Source organism: Lissotriton helveticus, chromosome 2_1, assembly GCF_964261635.1.
Source record: "Lissotriton helveticus chromosome 2_1, aLisHel1.1, whole genome shotgun sequence".
In the NCBI taxonomy this organism is placed as follows: Eukaryota; Metazoa; Chordata; class Amphibia; order Caudata; family Salamandridae; genus Lissotriton; species Lissotriton helveticus.
This window is the reverse complement of record NC_136059.1, coordinates 460,304,445-460,327,402: the sequence shown is the minus strand read 5'-3', so window position 1 is coordinate 460,327,402 and position 22,958 is coordinate 460,304,445. Positions and strand designations below refer to the sequence as shown.

Genomic DNA, 22,958 nt, shown 5'->3' with positions numbered 1-22,958 from the left:
CAGTGCCACTGCTACACAAGTCTGTGCGAGAAACGAATAGTTGTTGCCCAATCTGGCGAAAACCGCCTGTGACTCAGTGATGAAATGCGGAAGTGGCCTGTTAAAATCATGGACCAGGGGGCCCAATTAACACGTCGAGGGGTATTTCATTTCGTAACTAGCTTTCGGCCACAGGGAAGACTGTTATCTGGGTAAATAAATAGAACATCCGCACAGGAAAGAGAACAGAATGTTTTTAATTTAGATGAAAATGTTTGTGGAGTATTCAAAAGTCGGGTCAGTAGGAAGGGGAAAGGGCATTAATACTTAATGTTCTTGTATATCAAAGTAGTACATTTGTATTCTTTCAGAGTGATTGGAAAACATTGTCAATGCCTTGGAGAGAGTAGCAAGCATGTTGGATACTTCAGCCGAGGTAGAACTAGCCGAAAGGGCGATTTTGTAGGGTGAACCGTTTCTAGATTATCTTGCTGTACATCATCCCGAGTACACTCTGAATTTTTCAGTCTAGCCTGAGAACAGAGCATGCAGTATTGCCTGTGAAATATTTTGTTTACATAGAGAGGCCTTGGAGCCTGCCCATTGCTTAACATTTTTTGGCTTCATTAGCAGTACGATTTGCTGGATCAGCACGTGTTGGCTTCACTTTCTGTTAGTGTTTTTGCTGTCCCTGGAGCATTGACCAAGTACTACTGGCTTTTTTTTTAGAGGGGGTAAGGGGGGGGCAGTGAGTGTCCTTCTAGTGCTTCCTCTTTCTGTCTCGCCCTAATGTTTTCTTTGACTTGGAGCACTTTGTAAGAGTGTGTATTTCTAAGTTGTCGTGCTTCTGCTGTGCGCTGCTGCTTTCACCACTTGATTCCTATGCTTGTGTTTGTTCTGTTTTACTTTTCATCCTCCCCTGTCTACTGTTTGATGCAGCACAACACCAATAGGCCACAGGTTGTTAGCGTTGCTAAAAAAAATGATTTAAAAATACTTTATTAGCTATGCACTATAACTATTAAGTAATCCCTCATTTACTTTGTAACATTGCTTTTTGGTACTTGTTTAATAAATTACAGGACATCCTGGGCATGATTCAAATATTTTATGCAAAAAAAAGAATGTGTTTTAAATTTGGTTTATGTTTGCAAATTTACAGGTTGGGTAGAACATTCTACCACAAAAATAACATTATATTGTAAAGCATCTTTTTTGCTTGTTTGGCTGCTCCATTTTAGCTCACCCCGTAGCTTATTGTACATTGGAACATAGACTATCCTATCCTGATATGCAATGACAGGCTACACTATATCATACTGTACTTTACAATGACAAACCGGACCATACTATTCACCGCCAGGCCATTCCATACTATACAATGATAAACCATACTGTACTATATCATATATCATATCATATTATACAATGACATGTCATTCCATATCATGACAGATCATACTATACTATACCATACCATACAATACAATACTATACAGGGACAGGCCATACCATACTATTCTATGAAAGGTAATACCATACCCTATACAATGACAGGCAATACTATACAATGATAGGCCATACTATATAGGCCATACCATACAATACCGTACATACAATGACCGGCCATACCATACTATACAAAAGTATAAGTCATATTATAATATTATAGTCCATATTCTGATATAATAATCCTTTTGTACAAAAGTTGTACAACATGGCAAAAAAAATGACAAAGCCAGTAGATCTCGCATAGAGGAGACCTATTAACTTTGCCAATGCTCGTTATTCGCAGTGGTCACTTAATTACATATGTGTAGGAAATACACCTTTTCTGCATGGTCACCCAATTTTTTTTGCCTTTCCTGGACCCTATTTCTGTTTGCTAGCTTTAGAACTCTGTACACCGTACCCCTGCTAACCAGTGGTAAAGTGCCTGTGCTCCCCCATTAAACTTCGTTAAATTGTCCTATACCTAATTGGTATGTTTGAGTGACCTATACGTTCCTAGTATATTGTTTACAAAGTGTACCCAATGCCTAGAGGTAAAGTGCCTCTAGATGAGTGTGGCTGAAGCCTTTCAACATCTTGGATTTACCCTGACACTGCATTTTGGGCTTATTTTGCAGTAAGGCAAAGAGTAACTACTGCAAAGTGGGAAGGTCAGGGCCTGGGAACCTTCACCTAATTAGTTAGGAAGGGCCCATGAATCATCCCCCCCACCCACTAGCTAGTGCCAGGCTTAAATGTGGCATCTCCAGGCATCTCCTTCAGAACACTTTCTGGACCTGTGGAAGTTCAGAAGAGGACTGGACCTGCTGTCTGTGAACTGAGTAACCCTAAAGGACCGGACACGCTCCCTCTTGTACCCAGGAAAAAGACATCGGTTACAAAGGTCAGCCTGCTCACCTTCTATGCAACTACAGGGAGACCACAACCTACAAGAGGCCTTGTCTTTGAAATACGCAGCTACTAGTGGTAACTGTACCCGGACCCCGCTATTGGCCCCTGCCTGACACCCTTTTAATCTCTTGATGCCTCCCCTGGTGTTCGGGAGGGCTTTAGAAGTGTATGGCTGTGGTGGATTGGGGCTTAAAAGAGTATGTCCGAAGGTAGAAAAAATTTGACCAGAACAAACCTGGTTGGCGTTACCGACCCACCCTCAATCAATCAAACAGCATTTGTGAGGCGCAACACTGTCACCCTCTAGGGGTATCTGGGCGCTGTGTATCTGTCGAAGAGTCCGTTCTTGAATCTCTTTCTGAAGTCTGCCAGCGAGGGGGCTGTTCGGAGCTGGAGGGGAAAGTCGTCAATCACTGTCAGTTTCAAATTGCGCACTTGCAGCTATTAAAATAATAAATCATATATCGGGCCCCCTTATTAGATTTTTTCATTTTGGTGTCAATCTGTTTATTAAAATGTGCTCTACTTTCCTAATTTGGTTTGTTATTTTTATTGGTTTGCATTTTGACATCATTACTGTTTTGCTACTGCATAAATACTTTACACGTTGTCCTAAGTTAAGTATTTCTGCTCTGTTCCATAACTACTAGGAGTTTGAGCTCAGGTTAATTTAGTGACATTTTTAGGGTTCTCCCTGACAAGGTTTATGCTAGTTCCTTGAGGCAGGTTTTTACCCACCTGAAATAATAATCCAATTCCTTACAATAATCTTTCATCCCCTTTCTGCGGTCAGTAATCAATTACCTTCTGCTATAACCATGTTCCACTCCGCCATGTTCCACTTCCCTTTGCTCTGCCAAACACCCCGCTGCCCACCATGAACATCACCATCCCCAGTTTGTTACCTTCCTCGCCATCTTCTGTATCCCTCTGCCAGCCTCTTTGTCCATTGCCAGTATGCCTCTACCTCGGTCATCACTATCATCTTGTTGTCATCACTTCTTGTGCCTTCCGCCACCACCTTCCCTCTGCTAGCAGCCTTTTCCTTCAGCCTTTATCATCTGTACTGTGCTCCACCACTTTCTTTGAATTTATCTTGCACTTCAATGTGCAACTTATCAAATATATGGTTTTTATGCACCCCACGCGTTCCTAATTCTTGTATTCATTTTCTTTCTCCCTTTTATGGTTTCTCAAAATATTTTCTACTGATCTAGTGAAACTCTACCTAGTTTCTCTCATTACCTTCAAATACCACTGTGGCGCTAGTTTGTTTGTTGGCTGGCCTCATCTTACACAGACTTCTGTCTTATAGGAGCAGACACACTGGGGACAACTGCCACTGGTAAGAAACACTGTTTTGATCCTTTGTATATCAACATTCTCTAGCTATCTAGTAGGACATGATCAGTGAAAGTGATTAACATGGATTTCTTTAGGGAGCATTTGCATACTAGTGTTTTTGAAATCGAAGGCCAAAGTGAGGTATAAAGTTAATTTTCTACCAGGTGAATCGTGCTCTTATTGGTTTTCAGCTGTCTGGATATTGCTTGAAATGTTGTTCTGTGATGTAATTCAAGTGAGCACAGCTTTGACTAATAGAATAATCATCACTCGTAATGCGCGCACACTGATAATGAAGACTGTACTTACAAACCCGTTGCACCAACTAACAAAGTAGATACCATTTGACAAAATAAAAAAGTATTGCAGTGAAGCCAAATGCAAAGCAGAAATAAGGGCTAAAATGTAGAATTCTCACAGAATGGTCTGCCGAGTTTATTTTCTTGAACAGGCATCTGATTGGGTGAGGCTGGACTTTCCCCACTTGCTCTAATGGGATAACCATCAGTGAATACACGTTAATAAATACCTGATTTAGGGATAGAGTCGGGTGCCTCCTACCAGGGAAAAAAACCAAGTGATTATTTTCCATGGAGCAATTTGTAATACCATTTAAATTCTAGAATTGCATTTAGTACACGAATGCTGTGGGGATAGTCCTTGGGCTTAAATACGGGTAGATTTGTGTAGTATAATGTTTAGCTATGTAAAACAGGGTTTGAATTGTATGTCTGGATTCACTGTTGTTGAGGATTTCATAAAGGGTCTTGAGAGGCTGCCGTCACTTATCAAGAGCATTTCAAATTCTGGTATTGGGTACCTCACTGATTTATTTCCTACAATACTTTGTGAGCATGATATGCAATCATGTATTTTGCTGTGACCCTATGTGTATAGTTTTTCACACACGTAGATCCCCATACCTTGTACTCCATTAGAAAAGTTATCCCATACATTTATAAAAGCATCTTTTGTTTTTCCTGTACCCCACCCAAACCATTTGTGGTCCAAAAATCACTTGTCTTCGAATTTTGAATCGGAGGGACAATGGTAAAGCCGTAACTGATAGTAACATTTAAACGGATAGCTCTTCGTATTTGAGAGTGCATGTGCCTCCCAGTGTGAGAAGTTGGCCTGTCATATGCTGTCCACTATTCTAGTGGGCACCTTGCAACAGTCCAAACGACCCTTATTGACGGTAGGTTTAAAGACAACCTATATAGAAAGCTATCCTAGTGGTAGCTGTGGAGAGTAGCCTTCAGGCTAAGTCTTGAAGGAATGTAAAGCAGCTTGTTTTACCAGTCTATAATCTCATGAATGACCAAATGAAAGGAGAACCACACCAGGTATATATATATATAAAATATATGTATTTATTATAAACACATCCCTCTAGTCTCTTTATGAGGCTAGAGGCAAAAGTACATTCAGTAAACTTATTTAGCACACAGTCAATTAACGCAATATACGTTGAGCCCTAGGGGCGTAACAAACCATATAATAAGAAAGTGGTATGAGAACCACGACTGACATAGATACAAGGCCTAGACTAAACACAGCCGCAAATCACCATTAACTTCTATGGAGAGAGTTGCGTTTGAAATTTTAAAGATTAAGGATACTTGGAAGAGGACTTGGAGCAAACCCATTTAGAACTAGGCAGTTCTAGAGTCAATACCCACGGAAGCACCTGAGTACTCGAGCTACCTCACCCAGGAAAGCCGGGTGCATAGGTGTCCTTTTTTTTTTTAAACAATTTTTATTGTAAGTAAAGGCAAACATTGGACATTTTCAGGGTGTACATTGTACATATCAATCGTGCACAGTTAGTATGATTATACATAGTGGACATTGCATTTGATCTTTTGGATGCATCTTGTTCACATTCAAGATATCTGCACATCACCCGCCCACTCCCCCCAGGTGTCCCTTCCCCTTCCCCCCTATTCTGAATCGTTATCACTGTCCATCTGGGGTGGTTCACAAATATACCCTCTGTATTCATTCCACGCTCCCCAGAGTTTCCCCCATTTTCGTGGACACTTCCGATTTAAATACACTGTCCTTTCAGCAACCATCGCTGAGTCCATATCCGCACTCCAATCCCTGAGCGCCGGTGACACGGGGGATCCCCAGGCCCTGGCCACATTCCGCTTAGCATACACAATACCCAGCGCTGCCCAGTCCTGCATCGAATTGTTTAAATCAGTAGGCTTCCAAATGTTCAGTAGACACCTACGCGGCTCTGGGAGCAGGGAGTCCCCACCACTTGCGATATAGTTCGCATAACCTTGGACCAGTATTCAGCAATGAATGGGCATTCCCAGATAGTGTGGTAGAACGTCCCTGCCTCCCCACAGCCTCTCAAACAGTACTGGTGCGTGGCTCTTCCTATTTTATGTAGTGTGACCCTTGTGTAATAGACTCAGTGCAAGACTTTTAATTGTATCAGTCTGAGCCTAGATGATATAGCGACCTCCCGGGGTGATGAGAGCGCGGTCTGCCAGTCCGTTTTGTCAAAGTCGCCCAAGTCCCCAGTCCAGGTTGTCTTTAGTCTGTCCATGGGGCAGGTATGTTGTTGACCATCTTACGGTAAACCAGTGAGGTCGCTTTGTTAAGCATATGTTCCGTAAGCAGTCTATCCTCTAAAGGAGTGGGCTCTGGTAGTTTTCCTTCAGTTGGTAACACTGACCTAAGAGCATGACTGATTTGCAAATAGCAGAAATGTTCCGTTTCCGCCAGATTAAATTGGGCCGCTAGTTAGGCAAAAGTGAGGATTTTACCCTGTCCATAAAGGTCTCCAATCGTAGAAATACCAATCTGGTCCCAGGCCTCAAATCCCTTACTATTACAGAGACGGCCGAGGCGGCGCGATACCCAAAGTGGCGTCATCTGCGTGATCGTATTTTGACATTTGAGCCGACGCCATGTGCCGGAGCTTCACCGTGTGGGCCCAGCAGGGCCGCCACACCCCGAGGATCATAGAGCGCCGCCATCACTCCTCCAGTCCCTAGGTCATATCTGTCCGCCTTAAACGCGGGCTCCGTCTGCGGGGCGTGAAGCCAGTGATTAATGATCTTCAGTTGTGATGCCCAATAATACAACTGGACATCCGGGAGTGCAATTCCCCCGTCAAACCACCCTCGCACCAACCTTTGTCGGAAAATGCTTGCCGGTTTATCTCCCCATAACAAGCCGGAGACTAGTGCATTTATGGACTGAAAATACCTGTTCGGCACGAGAAATGGAGTGTTTTCCAGGATGTAAAGCAGTCGCGGCAATGTCATCATTTTAAATAAAGCAGCCCTGCCCAACAGAGTCAACGGCAGGGTATGCCAGTGCCTCACGTCCGTGCGAAACCGTTCAAGTGGCGGCTGTAAATTACGTAATAAAAAGTCGGTGTCACCCATACCCCCAAATATTTGAAGGGTCTGTCAGTGATCGTCAGAGGGCAGTCGTTCGGGAGGATCGGTGGGGGGCCCTTAAGGACAAACAGCACCGACTTGGACCAATTGATGGTATAGCCTGAGCCCCGCCCAAAAATTGTACAGATGTCAAGGAGAACCATGAGAGAACGCCTGGGGAGGGTCAAGTAGAGGAGAATGTCATCGGCGTATAGCGATATTCGGTCCAGTTGAGGCCCCTTATCATGGGGTACCACCGTATCCACGCCGCCAGTGGTTCTAAAACCAGCGCGAAAAGGAGAGGCGACAGGGGGCACCCCTGACGCGTGCCTCGGCTCAACTCGAAATCCCTGGAAATATGGCCGTTACGCTAGCGGATTTGTTTACAGGAGCTTGACCCAAGCACAAAACTTTGGGCCAAAGCCTAGATGTCGTAGCACCGCAAACAAATATGGCCACTCGACCATATCAAAGGCCATGCGCGCATCCAAGGACAAAATCACAGCCGGTTCGGACAACACTGACATCTGCGACATCACCGCGTGGACTCTTCTCAAATTCAGTGCGGTGCTCCTGTTTGGCATAAAACCGGATTGGTCCGGATGCACCAGGGTCTCTAGGTGCGGGGTGAGGCGCATGAAAATCATTTTGGCCAGTATTTTTGCCTCAGCATTCAGCAGCGAGATGGGACGGTATGATGTACATTCGTCCGGGGGTTTACCAGGTTTCGGTATAGCTATGATTGTAGCCATACGTTGATCTCGAGGCCCCCTTGGCCAAGCTGTCTTCAAACATTCGCAATAGATGCGGGGCCACTTGGTCTGAGACGCTCTTGTAAAATTCTATGGGAATCCCATAAGGCCCCGCAGCCTTGCCCGTGGTGAAGTCTGACTCTAGAAGTTCAGCGTCCGTATCTGCCACGGAGGGCATTTGGATATCTTTAATATAGGTTTGCGCCTCTTCAGAGGACATACCCGATGAGGAAGTATAAACTGCCTCAAAGTGACTGGCCAAGGTGTCAACAATATCTGCAGGATAAGTGTACATCACGCCTTCAGCGGAACGAAGTTGAGCTATCGTCTTTTGGGCCCTGTCCTTCTTATCTAGCCATGCCAGAAGTCTTCCTGCCTTATCCCCAACCTCATATATGATATGTTGAGTACGCAGAAGTCGTTGTCTGACCTGCACCCTCTGGTATTCAGCCAATTCCGCCTGTTTAAGACGTAATTGACACTTAAGCTCTTCAGTAGGATCGTGATCATGCTCAGTCTGTAAAGCTTCCAGGTCAAGCTCCAGTGTTGCCAGTTCGTCCTGCATGGTCCGCCTATGGCAAGTTAGGGAGGCTATCGCTTGGCACCTCAACACTGTCTTGAATGCTTCCCATTGGACCCCGGGCGAGTCCACTGAGGCAGTGTTTTCTTGGAAATAACACTTCGTAGCTGCGACTAGGTCCTTTCCGAATTTAGGTACTTGTAAGTAATGGGGTGATATTGGGAAGATTCGTCTCCGAGCCTGTACATGGGAGGAGTATACCATAGTAATTGGGCAGTGATCCGAAATGCCCCTAGGGCCTATTTTCACGTCTTGTATGTCGGGCAAACTGTCTGCAGTAACGAAAAAATGGTCAATACGTGATAGACTATTATGTACCGTAGAATAAAAGGTGTAGCCCCGATCCCCGGGGTGTTTGAACCTCCATCCGTCCGTAAGACCCAAAGCCTCAACGTAGCCTGCCAGCCTCGCCCTATGTGTCCCCGTCAACCTGCTAGGGTGGCGGTCAAGACCCTCATCCAGAACCGCATTGAAATCTCCGCCCAGTATGAGTTCACCCTCTGGTAGAGTCAGTAGAAATGCACTGAGAGCGGGGAGAGCGACTAAGTGTAGGGCAGGTGGAACGTATACTGACACCACATTGAATCTCTTACCCTCCCATAAGCAGGAGATGGCTGCAAAGCGCCCCTGCGCATCCGTCCACACCTGTTGCACTATCATGGGGAATCGCTTACGCAGCAGAATACCCACTCCCCTAGAACCAGAGGAAAACTCAGAGTGCCCCACCATTGTGTAACCCCACCGATCCAGAGCCTTACATGTCGAGCCCATCAAATGGGTTTCTTGAAGCAGTACCAGTGTCGGGGCTGTCCTACGCACATATTGTAATACTAAGCCCCTCTTTATTTTGTCTCCCAAACCACGAACATTCCAGGAAATCATGGTCAGGGGGGACACCGGAGCCTGGACCGGGGCAGTGTCGCACGGTATTACCTCATCCAAGACCTCTTCCGCCATCACAGTCAAACCATTCTTCAAAACTTATTATTGCATCCACCATGTGTACACCTGTATCCCTGAGGTTGAGCCCAAAACCAAAACTCAAAACAAAGGACAACCGTCCCTTCCCCTCCCCAATCATTGTAATCTGAGGACGTAGACATGTACTGTAGATATTATCACCAATACCACTTTCCCTCCCCACCCCGGAAACAGCCCTCACACCCCCTTCCCCCCCCCACCCCCCCCTGCTCCCCTGCCTGTGGACTTTAAACTGCCCACCCCCCAACCCGGCAGAGTGCCTGTGCATTCCCCACCCATAGTAAACTGCGCGGAGATGAGTCGCTCCCCCCTCCCGCGGCAAATCATCAAGTTAACAATACGATACAGCCTGCAATCAAGATTGATTACTTAAAGAAAAGCTCCATAACATGTCTAAGCAACTGCAATTAACCACATTACATACCCGGAAACCTCAAATTTGAATACCTTCACCCATTTGCTCCCGTATCATCAGCCCACCCCCCCCTGATACTTGCAAGTGTTCATCTGGATCAGTCCCTTGGAAGGCCTTTAGTGTTTCTCACTCCTGTTCGGACAATTCACTAGTCCCTGGGTCAGCCCCCATCATTGTGGGCTCCGACCTATCTCCGGTCCCTCCTTCCGGTGCGCCATTGCGCCGTCTAGTCTTGTTGCTGACTTGCGTCCAACCCTCCAGCCAGTCCCAGGTCGCCTCAGGTGAATAAAAGAACCACGATTTGCCGTCCCGTTCGACTTTCAGTTTTGCTGGAAAAAGCATCGCATATTTAATGTCTTTGCCGCGCAGTTCCTGTTTCACCGCCTGGAAGCTGCGCCGTTGCGCCTGGACTCGGGCCATGAAGTCCGGAAAGAAGGAGACCGCATAATTATCGATCTTCAATGGGGGCTCGCCCTGGCAGTCTGTAGAATGTTATCCCGGTACCGAAAATTGAAAACTTTGGCTATAATTGGTCTGGGAGGGCCCGACTTTAGGCCTCCCGCCCGGCACCCTATGGGCTCGTTCTATGGAGAAGTAGGCAGACAGTGCCTTCGGTTTCAGGTGATTCGTGACAAGTTCCTCTACATAGAGGTCCGCCGCTTGCCCCTCCGTTTTTTCCGGGACCCCAAGGATTCTTATGTTGTTGCGACAAGCCCTCCCCGTACTCATCCAGCTGTTGTGCCATACGTGCCTGTTTTTTTTCCATAGACTGATTTGCATATGGCCATGTCTGAACTGGGGTGGCTGAGTGAGCTAAAGAATGGTGATGGATTAAACCCAGATCAGTTGACTGGGGGTGAGTGTTTGATTTACTCAAGCGCTCCGTCCATAATCCCCTTTTGTATTGCTTTGTTCGCCCTAAGTGTGGCAGGGTATGCTCAGACGTGAGTCCCTTGCTCACTTGGCCACTGGATTCAAGATAGCCTGGCTGATGAGGATTATGAATCCGAAACCGGTCCCAGGATGCTTGTTTCCGGTCCAGGGAAGACATGGCTTGGCAGTTCGGGCTGGACTGTTCCCATGAGGCACAGGGTCAGACTGATTTGCATATGGCCATGTCTGAACTGGGTTGGCTGAGTGAGCTAAAGAATGGTGATGGAATAAACCCAGATCAGTTGACTGGGGGTGAGTGTTTGATTTGCTCAAGCGCTCCGTCTATCATCCCCTTTTGTATCGCTTTGTTTTTTTTCATGTCGGACATTTGGCGCTGGAGCTCGGAAGTGTCTTCCTGAAGAGCCGCTGTCACAACCTTAAGTTCTCTCACCTTTTCATTTGTCTGTTTAAAATCGGCGCGAAGCAGGGAAACTTCCGTTGTTACCGAGTCCATAGACGTACGCATCTCTCCAATGGCCGCCAGGACATCATGAAGCGTGGGTTCTTTAGGCTGGAGGGGTGATCCTTTCACGCCATTCTTATCCGCTTTCGGCGAGTCGTTTTTTTCTTCTCCCTGCTTCCACACATATTCGGATAATTTCGCCTGGGCGGTGTTCTTGGAGTTTCTGCCCCCCGTCGCCATTCTCACCCCCAAGGCCGTAGGCCCGCCGTCGAAATTTCACCAGAGGAAACGCTTCGGCGCTTATCACCAGGGCCAAAGACCTCGGGCGCTTCCCGTGTGTCTCGCAATGCATCAAGGGTCCTGCCTCTAGCCCCTGAGCCCTGTGGAGCCTCGACGCGGCCGGTAGCTCCGCCGAACCAGCCAGCGAGGTCAAGTGAGCAGTGTCCAGTCGCCTCAGCCGAGTGTGCCCCCACCGGGGCGGTCCCTCAAGCCAGACGTGGGGGGGGAGGCAGCAGGGAGTTTTTAGCCAGCCCACAGCGTGTCCGGTTATGCCCTCTGTCACTGCTACAGATCCCTGTGATGCAGACAGGACCAGGATAAAGAGAACAGTTAGAGTGGTTTCTCGAAGCCCCAAACGGTGAAGGGTCTGCACTGTGGGCAGTGCCGGCGATATCATGCAGTCTGACCCGTCTTGCCCCTCTTCTCCGCCAGCCCAGCCGCCGTTCCTCGCCCCCAAGCCGGCCGCCGGTAGGCCGCAAAGCCGGGAGCTAAATTTTCGCCCTGCCCCGGGGCTCACAACGCTGCCGCCGCCTGCGACGGTGATTTAAGGCGGCCCCTCCGGTCCCCCCCTCGCTGCGCCGTCCGTTCGCGCAGGGCCACAAGCCCCCAATAGTTTGTCACCTGATGGGAGGGGGGGGGTGAATCCTCGGAGGCCGAGCGGATCCGATCAGTGCTCCCGATCCGCCATGTTGCGCCGTCCGGGCGTCTTGGCCGCCGATCTGCAAAACCGCTATGCAGCGGGATTTAAAGTCTCTGTTCACCGCACCGGAGCCTGCTCGGGGTCATCAAGTACTCCGCCGGTCACTACTGAGGAGGTTTATCCGGGTCTGCAGGCTGCTGCTCAGTCTTTAGCCGCGGGTTGGGGAAAGCTCGCTCAAGCTGCGGCCATTCCTCACGGCCGCGTAGCCATGCCCCCGCATAGGTGTCTTTTGATGTCTGGTTTCGTCGGTGGCGATCTGCTGCAAAGTGCTACTGGCAACCAAGTTGAAAGTGTCCGGGTAGATCCAAATGTGGATCGGAGGTCTGAAGAACCTGAAAGCAGAGGGGACAGACTCTGGGTCACTAGCCAGTGACCAGGAAGGCGATGAGCAGATGCCCACCGAAGTCGGGTGATTTCAGGTGAAGAAGGTGATGCTTGACTTTTCCGCCACGAGGACCAGGAGGCTTCGACAACAACCAGGAGATGGATTTGAGCAGTCCCACGAAGGATGTAGAGTGCTGTGGTTTCGCTATCCGGATTGGACCCAACAAGCCTTGGCAACAGCAACCCACGCAGAAAGCAAAGATTGGCTTTGGTGCAGACCAGCAAGGTGTGAGGGACTCTCCACTCGGTGGGGAGTCAGGGCACGTCTGGAGCAACCAGGAAAGCCCAAGAAACAGAAAGATTACCTTCGTGGGGACCCAGCAGTCGACGGACCAGGGATCGCGAAGGAGCTTTGAGCGGAAATGCTAGAAGCGGGCCCACGGAACACTCGTGGAGTGCAGGTCCACAATCTTCGGTGCAAAAGGTACTCTGGGTTTGGACTATAAGTATCCCAAAGCACAACTTCGGAAAAGCTCGGGAAGTTGATGCACTTGCAAATGTGCACGATGTCCAGGAGTTCCGGTTCCATGTCACTAGTGAGGGCTGCGGGTCTCAGCTTTTCTGGTATCTCGTGTCGGCCTCTGAGATGTCTGGAAGTCCGTGTCCTGAGTCACAAATCTGTCTGGATCCGGCGGGAGCCTTGGAAATGCAGACTGGCAAGATGCTTCTTTGGTTCCTGTTTGAACAGGGGAGTCACTCCTTGATCCCAAGGGAGATTCTTCTGTCTTTTAGTCTTATAGAATGTCGAAGTTCCAGGATATATGTTACAGAGTTACATCCAGGTGTAATCTGAAGTCCCAAGGACTGGGGTCCCATACTTATACTAAGTTAGGGGGTTGAACATACTCTGGGGACCCACCTATGGGAGGGTCTAGGAAGTGGGGTGGTTACACCCATTCCCTTTGTCCAGTTTTGCGCCAGAGCAGGGGCTGAGTGCCCCTGCAACCGTTTTGAACTGGGGTATGCACAGTGATTCCAAGTGTGCCCCCAGCACTGTCTGAAAAGCATTCTCTGACCCACCCAGCCCCAATTCACTAAAGCCTGTCTGGGAGGTGGTTACACCTCCCTGTGACAGGAAACCTATTGTCCAGGCCTCCCTTGCCGGAGTTTCGTCCAGCAGCTGAAGGTCAGACCCGTGTCTGTGGCATCCATTTTGTGATGCCAGGGATCTTTTAAACTATTACCGGTTAGACCAGTGTGTACATGTCTCTCCCTCTAGAAGGGTGGAATTCTACCCCGCCACCATGAGTGGGGGGGGGGGGGTAGGATTCCAAAGTGTTTGACACCAAACACGACATATTTTCATGCAGCCATTCCAAAGTTAGCATTTACCGCGAGGTTATAATGCACTTAAGAGTATATGGCCTGGCTGCATCACAGAACAGCATCAGAGAATAGATTCTGAAAGCTGCAAAGGGGTTCTGCTCATGCATGGGCACCCTGTCACACAAAACCAATCACTCTGCCTTCAGGATTGATCAGGCCAGCCATAGGAGTGACTAATAGGTTTATATGTGTCGGTGATTAAAGGTAGATATAGGTAACCTATATCTTAGTAAGGGGTGCATGCACCACCTTACCCAGGCTGCAGTAGCAGACCTGTGGTGCCATTTTGGAAGTCTTTCCAGGGGTGGCATAATACATTCTTCAGCCCCTGGTAGGCCTCTGTGGTACCTATGCCCTTAGTACCTAAGGTATCATATACTAGGGACTCACAAGGGTAACCCAGTAACCAATCTGGAGTGTACCTAAAGTACATGCAATCAATTTAGAGAGGAAGCAGCTAGGCTGGGGTCCTAGAAAGCAGGGCCTCAACCAGCTAAAGTCGAAAAACAGTGAAACGTCAGCAAAAAGTGGGGGTAACCATAGCAGGCAGATCCTACTCTCCTACACAACCCCCCCCCACCCCGTCCAAAATGCATGGACATAAAACTAACCTTGACCAGTTGACTCTTCATTTTCTAAGTGGAAATATCTGGAGAGTCCATCTGCATTGGCATGGTTACTCCCAGGTCTATGTTCCACTGTATAGTCCATCCCCTGTAGGGAAATGGACCACCTCAAAAGTTTGGGGTTTTCACCCTTCATCAGTTTTAGCCGTAAGAGGGGCTTATGGTCAGTCTGAACAGTGAAGTGGGTGCCGACCAAGTATGGCCTCAGCTTCTTCAGAGCTCAAACCACAGCAAAGGCCTCCCTCTCAATAGCTGACCAACGTTTCTCTCTAGGGGTCAGCCTTCTGCTAATAAAAGGTACTGGCTCGTCCTGACCTTCATCATTCAATTGTGACAGCACAGCCCCTACCCCCCAACTCAGATGCATCTGTTTGGACAATGAATTCTTTTGAGTAGTTAGGACTTTGCAGAATTGGTGCAGTGCACATGGCCTGCTTCAGGTCATCAAATGCCTTTTGACAGCTTACTGTCCACTGAACTTTCTTAAGCATTCTCTTAGAAGTTAAGTCATTCAGGGGTGTCACAATGGAACCATATCCCTTGACAAATCTCCTGTAGTATCCAGTCAGGCCCAAGAAAGCTCTGACCTGAGTCTGGGTAGTTGGGGCAACCCATTCCATGATGGTCTGGATTTTGCTCTGTAATGGTTAAACCTGGCCTCCACCCACAGGTTGGCCCAGGTACACAACCTGACTGCCCTATCTGGCACTTAGTAGCCTTGATAGTTAGGCCTGCCTTTTACAGGGCCTCCAAAACATTTCTCAGGTGGACCAGGTGATCCTCCCAGGTGGAGCTAAAGACTGCAATATCATCTAGCTATGCTGCACCATAGTCACCCAGGCCTGTTAGGACTTTGTTCACCTATCTTTGAAAAGTGGCAGGTGCATTCTTCAGAACAAAGGGCATTACCACAAATTGATAATGCACACTGGGGGTTGAAAATGCTATATTAGGCTTTGCATCATCAGCTAATCTGATCTGCCAGTAGTCGGTTTTAAGATCAAATGTGCTCAGAAATTTGGCTGAGGCCAACATTTCTATAAGCTCATCTGCTCTTGGGATTGGATTGGGATTGGGATTGGGATTGGCTCTTGGCTCTTGGCATCAGTCCTAGTGACTGCATTGAGACCCCTGTAATCAACACAAAACCTCATCTCTCTCTTACCACCCTGGGTGTGAGGTTTAGGTACCAAGACCACTGGACTAGCCCAAGGGCTATCTGAGGGTTCAGTAACTCACAAAACCAACATTTTCTGGACTTCAGTCCTGATGCAGTCCCTGGCAAGACAAGGTTGCCTGTAAATCTTATTTTTAACATGCAGACGGTTTCCAGTGTTCACTTCATGAGTGCACCAGGTAGTCTGACTTGGAGTCAGAAAAAAACATATGTCTGAACTGATTGAGTGCCTGTCTGCGATCAGTTTGCTTCTGATCAGTGAGGCTTCCTGCCAAGGCTACACCATCTACTGATCCATCATTAGGGTTCTGGGAGAGCAGGTCAGGGAGTGGATCACTCCCTTCCTCCTGTCCCTCATCAGTAGCCATGAGCAAGCCCATGTCTGCTCTGTCAACATATGGTTTCAGTCTGTTGACATGAAGCACCCTATGGGGGCTCCTGGGAGTTCCAAGATCTACCAAATTGGTATCCTCTCCCTTCTGTTCAACAATAGTGTGGGGTCCACTCCACTTGTCTTGGAGAGCTGCTGGGGCCACAGGCTCCAACACCCACACTTTCTGTCCTGGCTGGTAAACAGTCAGTACAGCCTTTTGGTCATGCCAGGCTTTCTGTAATTCCTGGCTAGCCTCAAGGTTTTTAGTTGCCTTTTTGATATACTCAGCCATCCTGGAGTGGAGACCAAGTACATAGTCCACGATGTCCTGTTTAGGGGGTTTGAGAGGTAACTCCCACCCCCCCCTTGACCAGACACAATGCCCCTCTTACAGGATGTCCAAACAGAAGTTCAAAAGGGCTTTAGCCAAGCCCCTTCTGAGGAACCCCCCTGTATGCAAATAAAAGGCAGGGTAGTAGGATGTCCGATCTGGTTTCGTTGAATCTTTCAACTAAACCATTGCATTGTGGGTGATATGGTGTGGTGAATTTGTAATTCACTCCACACTCCTTCCACATTCCAGTCAAGTAGCAAGATCTAAAGTTTGCATCTCTGCCAGATACCACCTCCTTAGGGAAACCCACTCTGGAGAACACTCCCAAGAGGGCTCTTGTCACAACAGGTGCTGTAGTGGTCCTACGGGGTATACCCTCTGGGTACCTTGTGGCATGGTCCACCATCACTAGGATACATCTGTGCCCAGATGCTGTCTGAGGATCCATTGGCCTAACAATGTCAATCCCCACTCTCTCAAAGGGAACCCCCACCACAGGTAGTGGTATCAGGGGGCCTTTGTTGTACAACCTGCTTTGCCACTGACTTGACAGGTGACACAGGAGCGACTAAACTCCTATGTGTCTTCAGACATGCAAGACCAATGAAAGTGAGCGACAATTCTGTCCCAAGTCTTGTTTTGGCCCAGGTTTCCTGCTAAAGGAATATCATGGGCTAGTGTCAATAGGAAGCCCCTGAATTTCAAAGGTATAACCAACCTCCTGGCTGCACCAGGCCTGAGGTCTCTACTCTCTGCATACAGGAGTCCATCATCCCAATAAATCGTATGGGTGCCTCTAGCATTCCCAGCAGCCTCCGCAGCAGCTTGCTGTCTGAGAGGTTCAAGAGAAGGGTAACTCAGCTGCTCCTGACTCAGATGATCTGCCCTGGAAGGGCCCCCTGTCCCCAAGAACTCAACCTGATCAGGCTCTAGCTCCTCTGGGACAGTTCTTTCTTCAGGAGCACAATCATCTCCCTCTAGAGACTGAACATCACTCTGAGTCAGGGGGGAGGCACTGCCTTAACCCTACTACTCCTTTTCGTGGAAGACTCCTGGTCCATTATTCCAGAATCCAGGGCCTGTTCAGTGTTAGACATTTTGGCCTGTGACCTAGTCACAGCAAACACATGTGCAGAGATCCCTAACATTTCTGCATGGGTCCTCAACTCCACTTCAGACCAGGCTGAAGTCTCTAAATCATTTCCAGGCAAGCATTCTACAGGGAGGTCTGCACTTACCACAACTTTCTTGAGGCCAGTTACCCCTCCCCAGGAGAAATTAACAACTGCCAGGGCATGGTTGGTCCTGACATTACTAGCATTGGTCACTTGGTAAAGTTCACCAAGTATGATCTGTCCAGGGTCCACAAGGCCTTGTCACCATGGTGACACTTGCTCCTGTGTCCCTACAGGCCATACCCTTTTTTCCATTTATTAAAGGCTGTTGTCTCTATTTGCCCAAGTTACTGGGACTCACACAGGAAGACATAGCCATGCCTCCATCACAAATCAACACAGCCTGAGTTGGCACTCTGACTAGGCCAGGGCCCATCGCAGTACCCAGGGTTAACCCTAGTACACCCTTCTGCTGAGTACCACCACTTGGTGCTGAACTAGCGGGAACAGTTGCCCTAGAGGCAATGGTGGCTAGAGTTGCATCTTCCTTAGTGCAATCATTAGCCCAATGGCTGTTCTGCTTACAGACTTTACACCATGGTTTCTTTTGGCCTTTCTTTTTAGAAGATTGGGAATCCCCACCATTAGAAGATTTTTGGGGGCCTTGTGAAGACTTCTGGTCTTTACCCTTCTCCCCACCCTTATTATGATCTTGCTTTCATCTGGTCACCACCTTGGTTCTGTACCTTCTGCTTCACCCTGGTTCTGACTCATTTGACTGCCTTCTTTCCCAAGTCTGAGCTTTCCAGCTCAGGGTCTCTCAGGTGCTGATGCAACAGCTGATTCTGACAGTTAAGGATCTGCTCCCTCATAATCAAGTTGTACAATCCTGTATAATCACACACTTTACTGCCCAGTAACCAGCCCTCTAGAGCCTTGGTAGCACAATCAACAAAGTCAACCCAGTTCTGAGTCTGTGCCTTTTGTGTATCTCTGAACTGTATTCTATACTGCTCAGTGGTTAGGCCAAACCCATCTATTAGAGCACTCTTCAGGACTTGGTAATTATCAGCATCCTCTTCTCTGACAGCGAGGAGCTTGTCTCTACCTTTGTCTGCAAAGGAGAGTGTAGGATCTGCTTTCCTATGGTCACCCCACTTTTTGCTTTTTGCTTCACTGGCTTTCGACTTCGATGTGGCTGTGGGCCTGCTAATCAGACCCACAGCCCTGCTGTTCTCTCTCTAAATTCACACCATGTACTTTAGGTACATCACCAATTGGGATTTGGGTCACTCTTATGAGTCCCTGTACAGTGTACCATAGGTACCCAGGGCATAGGTGCAGCCAAGGCCTACCAGGGGCTGCAGCATATCTTTTGCCACCCCTGGCTGGCCATCCAAACTGACACAACTGGCTGATCACTCAGCTGGGGCAAGGTCGTGTAATCACCCCTTGCTTAGATCTAGTATTCCTATATCTAACCTTATATCTAGACACATATACACCTATAAGTCACTCCTGTGGCAGGCCTTAACAATCCTGGAGGCAGAGTGCTTGGTTTTATGTGAGATGGTGCTCTAGCATGAGCTGAACCTGTCTGCAGCTTTCAGAACCATGTCCTTATAGCTGTTCCAGGATATTGCCATACTATATACTCTTAAGTGTATTATGAACCTCGCGGTTAAATGCTATCTTTGGTTTGGTTTTATCAAAACATGTCTTGTAAGGTGTCATACGCTTTGGAATACTACCCCCTCGCCAGTCCTGGCGACGGGGGTAGCATTCCACCCTTCTAGTGGGAGAAGACATGTTACTTCCATTAATCCCAGTTAAAGTTAACCAGACCTTCAGCATCACAAAATGGATACTGCTGCCACAGACACAAGTCTGACCTCCTGCTGTTGGGAGTCCTTCCAGCGAGGGAGGCTTGTACAATAGGTTTCCTGTCACAGGGAGGTGCCAGCACCACCCCAGACAGGCTACAGTGTATTGGGGCAGGAAGGGCTGAATGAAAGGAGACACTGCCTGGGGCACACAAGGTGTCCCATGCATAGTCCAGTTCAAACCGGTTCTGTGGCACTCCAGCCCCAGCTCTGGCGTGAAACTGGACAAAGGGAAAGGGGTGTAACCACCCCCTTCCTGGGTCCCACCCATAGGGGGGACCTAGCAGGTAATCCAGCCCCTAGATTTGGTATATAGGCAGGAGCTGTGTCCTTAGACTTTAGATATATCCTGACTGAAACTCTGATACGAAACTCTGGACCTTCGACATCCTACTCGACGTAGAAGACTGAAGAATCTCCCTTGTGGTCAAGGAGTCACCACCCTGTGCAAGCAGGCACCATCAAGCGCTCAACGGTTTGCTTTGTCGTTGCTCCCACCGGAGCTTGAACACAGAGCCTGACAAGACCCGGACTTCCAGACTTCCAACAGCCCGATCCACAGTCACAGCAGAGCTGAGACCCGTGGAGGCGCGAGAGACGTGGGACCGGCTATCTTGGAAAGCCAGCGAATTGCTTTCCGTGCAACTTCTGAGTCCCCTCGAAGTTGTGCATTGGGGATTGAGAAGCCTCAGCCCCGAGTACCAACTGCACAGAAGATCAGCCCTCCACACTCCACGAGTTCTGCGTGGGGCCCTTCTATATTTTTCTGCTCGCCGCGTCTGTCCGGTCACTTGCCCGTTGGCTAGTGGCCTCTGTGACGACGAACCTTTCGAATTACACCGCCGGTCTGGTTGCTCCAGACTGGCCCCTGCTTCCCTGAAAAGGAGAAGCCCATCAGACCTTACTGGTCTGATCCGTAAGCCATCTTCGATTCCTGCGTGGGTTACCTTTGCCAAGGCTTGTTGACTCCAATCCGGAAGCCGACACCGCCGACAGCGAGAGCCTTCGTGGGACAGTCCGTATCCAGCGCCTGGTCTTCGTCGACACCTCCTGGTCCACGTGGCTGCAGAGACAAGCTTCACGACATCGCCTGGTTCCTTCCTAGTCACTGGCTAGTGACCCAAACTCTGTCCCCTCTGCTTTCAGGTACTCTTCATCCTCGATCCGCCCTTGGATCCAACCGGACACTTCCCTCCTGGTCGCCTGCAGCATCTTTCTTCAAGGCTCCATAGGATTCAGCGACGAAACCCGACACACTTTGACACCTATGCACCCGCTTCCTGTGGGTGAGGCAACGCGAGTATTTCGGTACTCCTGTGGGTATTGACTATCCTAGTGTCATAGTTTCAAGTAGCTTTCTCCTAGTCCATCCGGAAGTGACCTAAAAGAACTAGTTTCCAATTCTTTCGTTCACATTCTAACTCTGTGGTAACTCGCGTGTGTGTAAAGACACAGCACACGCATCCCGTGGGTCTCCTGCTCCCTAACCTTTGGTAGTACAGCGTAGCCCCAGCGATTCCCAAGGCCCTAGGCCTATCCTTTGTTCGTAACGTGGTTCTTATACCACTATTTTAGTATATGGTTCGAAGTGCCCCTAGGGCATTACTGTATTTTGTGCAACTTATTGTATGTTGATTAAGTCTCTTGTTATGTGCTTGTGCCTCTGACCTCATAAAGAGTTCAGAGGAGTAATTTAGTAATAAATACATATATATCTTTCATATATAACCTGTGTGGTGTCCTTTCATGTTGTATTAAAGGGATTGCATATGGTAAAACAGCTGGCTTCACATGCCCTCTTGAGATTAGCCTAAGACTGCTTTGTCCATGCTACCACTAGGATAGCTGGTCTATAAGGTTGACTTTACAACCATCACCAGAAGGGTTGTTTGGACTGGTGCAAGGTGCTCACTAGAATAGTGAACATTATATACCAGGCCCACTTCTCACAGAGAGCCACAAGATTGCTGCCCACTGCTCCTGGGGGACCTTCTGTACTTTGCAGGCCCTCTCTAGTGCAGTTCTCCATGTCATCCCCACTCTTGTAGGAAGGGACAATCTTGCTCAAGTTTTTATGGACATAAGACCTATCCCTACCACTAGGGATGTTGCTGCCACCATGGGACTCTAGTTCCATCTTTTTTCTTGCTCTTTCAAGCTCTAGAGACTCCCTTTCTAAGGAGGTTACTCTTTGTTTGCTTATCTCTAGTTGGGCTTCTTCAAACCTCAGCTGGTTCTCTCTTCTCCTGGGAGGTGTCCCTCCTACGAAAAGAGACAGAGGTCCCTTCATATGTGTCAGAATTGTTAGATTCAACTCAAGGAGATCTTGGCCTACTAGGCACACCCCCAACTCTTCCTGGGGGGACAAAGACAGGGCCACCTTGGCCTTCTTCATCTCCAGTTGGAGCTGGATTGTCCAGGTCTAGGTCATTGTCACCTACCTGGTCAACATCAGAGTCTGAGTTCTGTGGGTTAGTACCACTGGCCTTTTCCTCTTCTTTTGCTTCCACCTCATTGCCTACCCTTTCAGGCTCTGCAGCCTTCCTCTGGTCATCAAGCAGTAACACCATTCTTGCCTGTCTTCAGTTTCCTCATAGTACACAGAGCCCTTAATTCTAAAAAAAGGGAATGTGTCATACTCTGATGTCTGTAACATAATGACATCTGGCGGGGACCCACTGGTTCCTGGCCCTGAAGACATAACTAGTGAGGTGTGGTGTATGCACTACCTACTCTAGTTGTTTACCTACTAAACTCTCTTGAGTTGTAGAAAGGGTGTGCTTAAGCCCTTGACACACAACTCTAAGTTCAGTAGAATTCACTGTATTTAAGCTTGTATTATATGTACCTCTGGTTCCTCTAGTGGTTTTCAAATGATCAATCACTTGAGATTATATGGTAAAACAATGGCAAGCTGGAATCCCACACGCTGCACACCAATGTGAGAAGTTGGCCTGGCATATGCTGTCTACTATTCTAGTGGGCACCTTGCACCAGTCCAAACAACCCTTATTGATGGTAGGTTTAAAGACATCCTGTATAGAAAGCTATCCTAGTGGTAGCTGTGGAGAGCAGCCTTCAAGCTAAGTCTTGAAGGAATGTAAAGCAGCTTGTTTTACCAGTCCATAATCTCATGAATGACCAAATGAAAGGAGAACCACACCAGGTATATATATAAAATATATGTATTTATTCTAAACACATCCCTCTAGTCTCTTTATGACGCTAGCGGCAAAAGTACATTCAGTAAACTTATTTAGCACACAATAAATTCGCACAATATACGTTGAACCCGAGGGGCGTACCAAACCATATATTAAGAAAGTGGTATAAGAACCACGACTAACATAGATACAAGGCCTATAGCCTTTAGAAGCGCTGGGGCCACCAGGAACCCCCCAAGGTAGTGAAACAGGGGACCCACGGGGGAGCCGTGCAGTGTCTAAACACAGCTGCGAATCGCCATTAACTTCTATGGGGAAAGTCCTGGTTGGAATTTAAAAGATTAAGGACACTTAGAAGAGGACTTGGAGCAAACCCCTTTAGAACTAGGCAGTTCTAGAGTCA

General features: G+C 48.1%; 1 protein-coding gene across 3 annotated transcripts in view; it reads left to right on the top strand.

Annotated features, from left to right (window-relative positions):
- IL6ST (interleukin 6 cytokine family signal transducer) overlaps nucleotides 1-22,958 on the top strand; it is a 564,825-nt gene that overhangs the window by 228,436 nt on the left and 313,431 nt on the right. For 2 of the 3 annotated variants that reach the window (XM_078675108.1, XM_078675106.1), the window contains exon 4: nucleotides 3,698-3,727. The exons of the other annotated variant lie outside the window; for it this stretch is intronic. In XM_078675108.1, coding sequence (XP_078531234.1) covers nucleotides 3,698-3,727 — 30 coding nt within the window. The remainder of the gene's footprint in view (nucleotides 1-3,697; nucleotides 3,728-22,958) is intronic. 3 annotated transcript variants of the gene reach the window in all.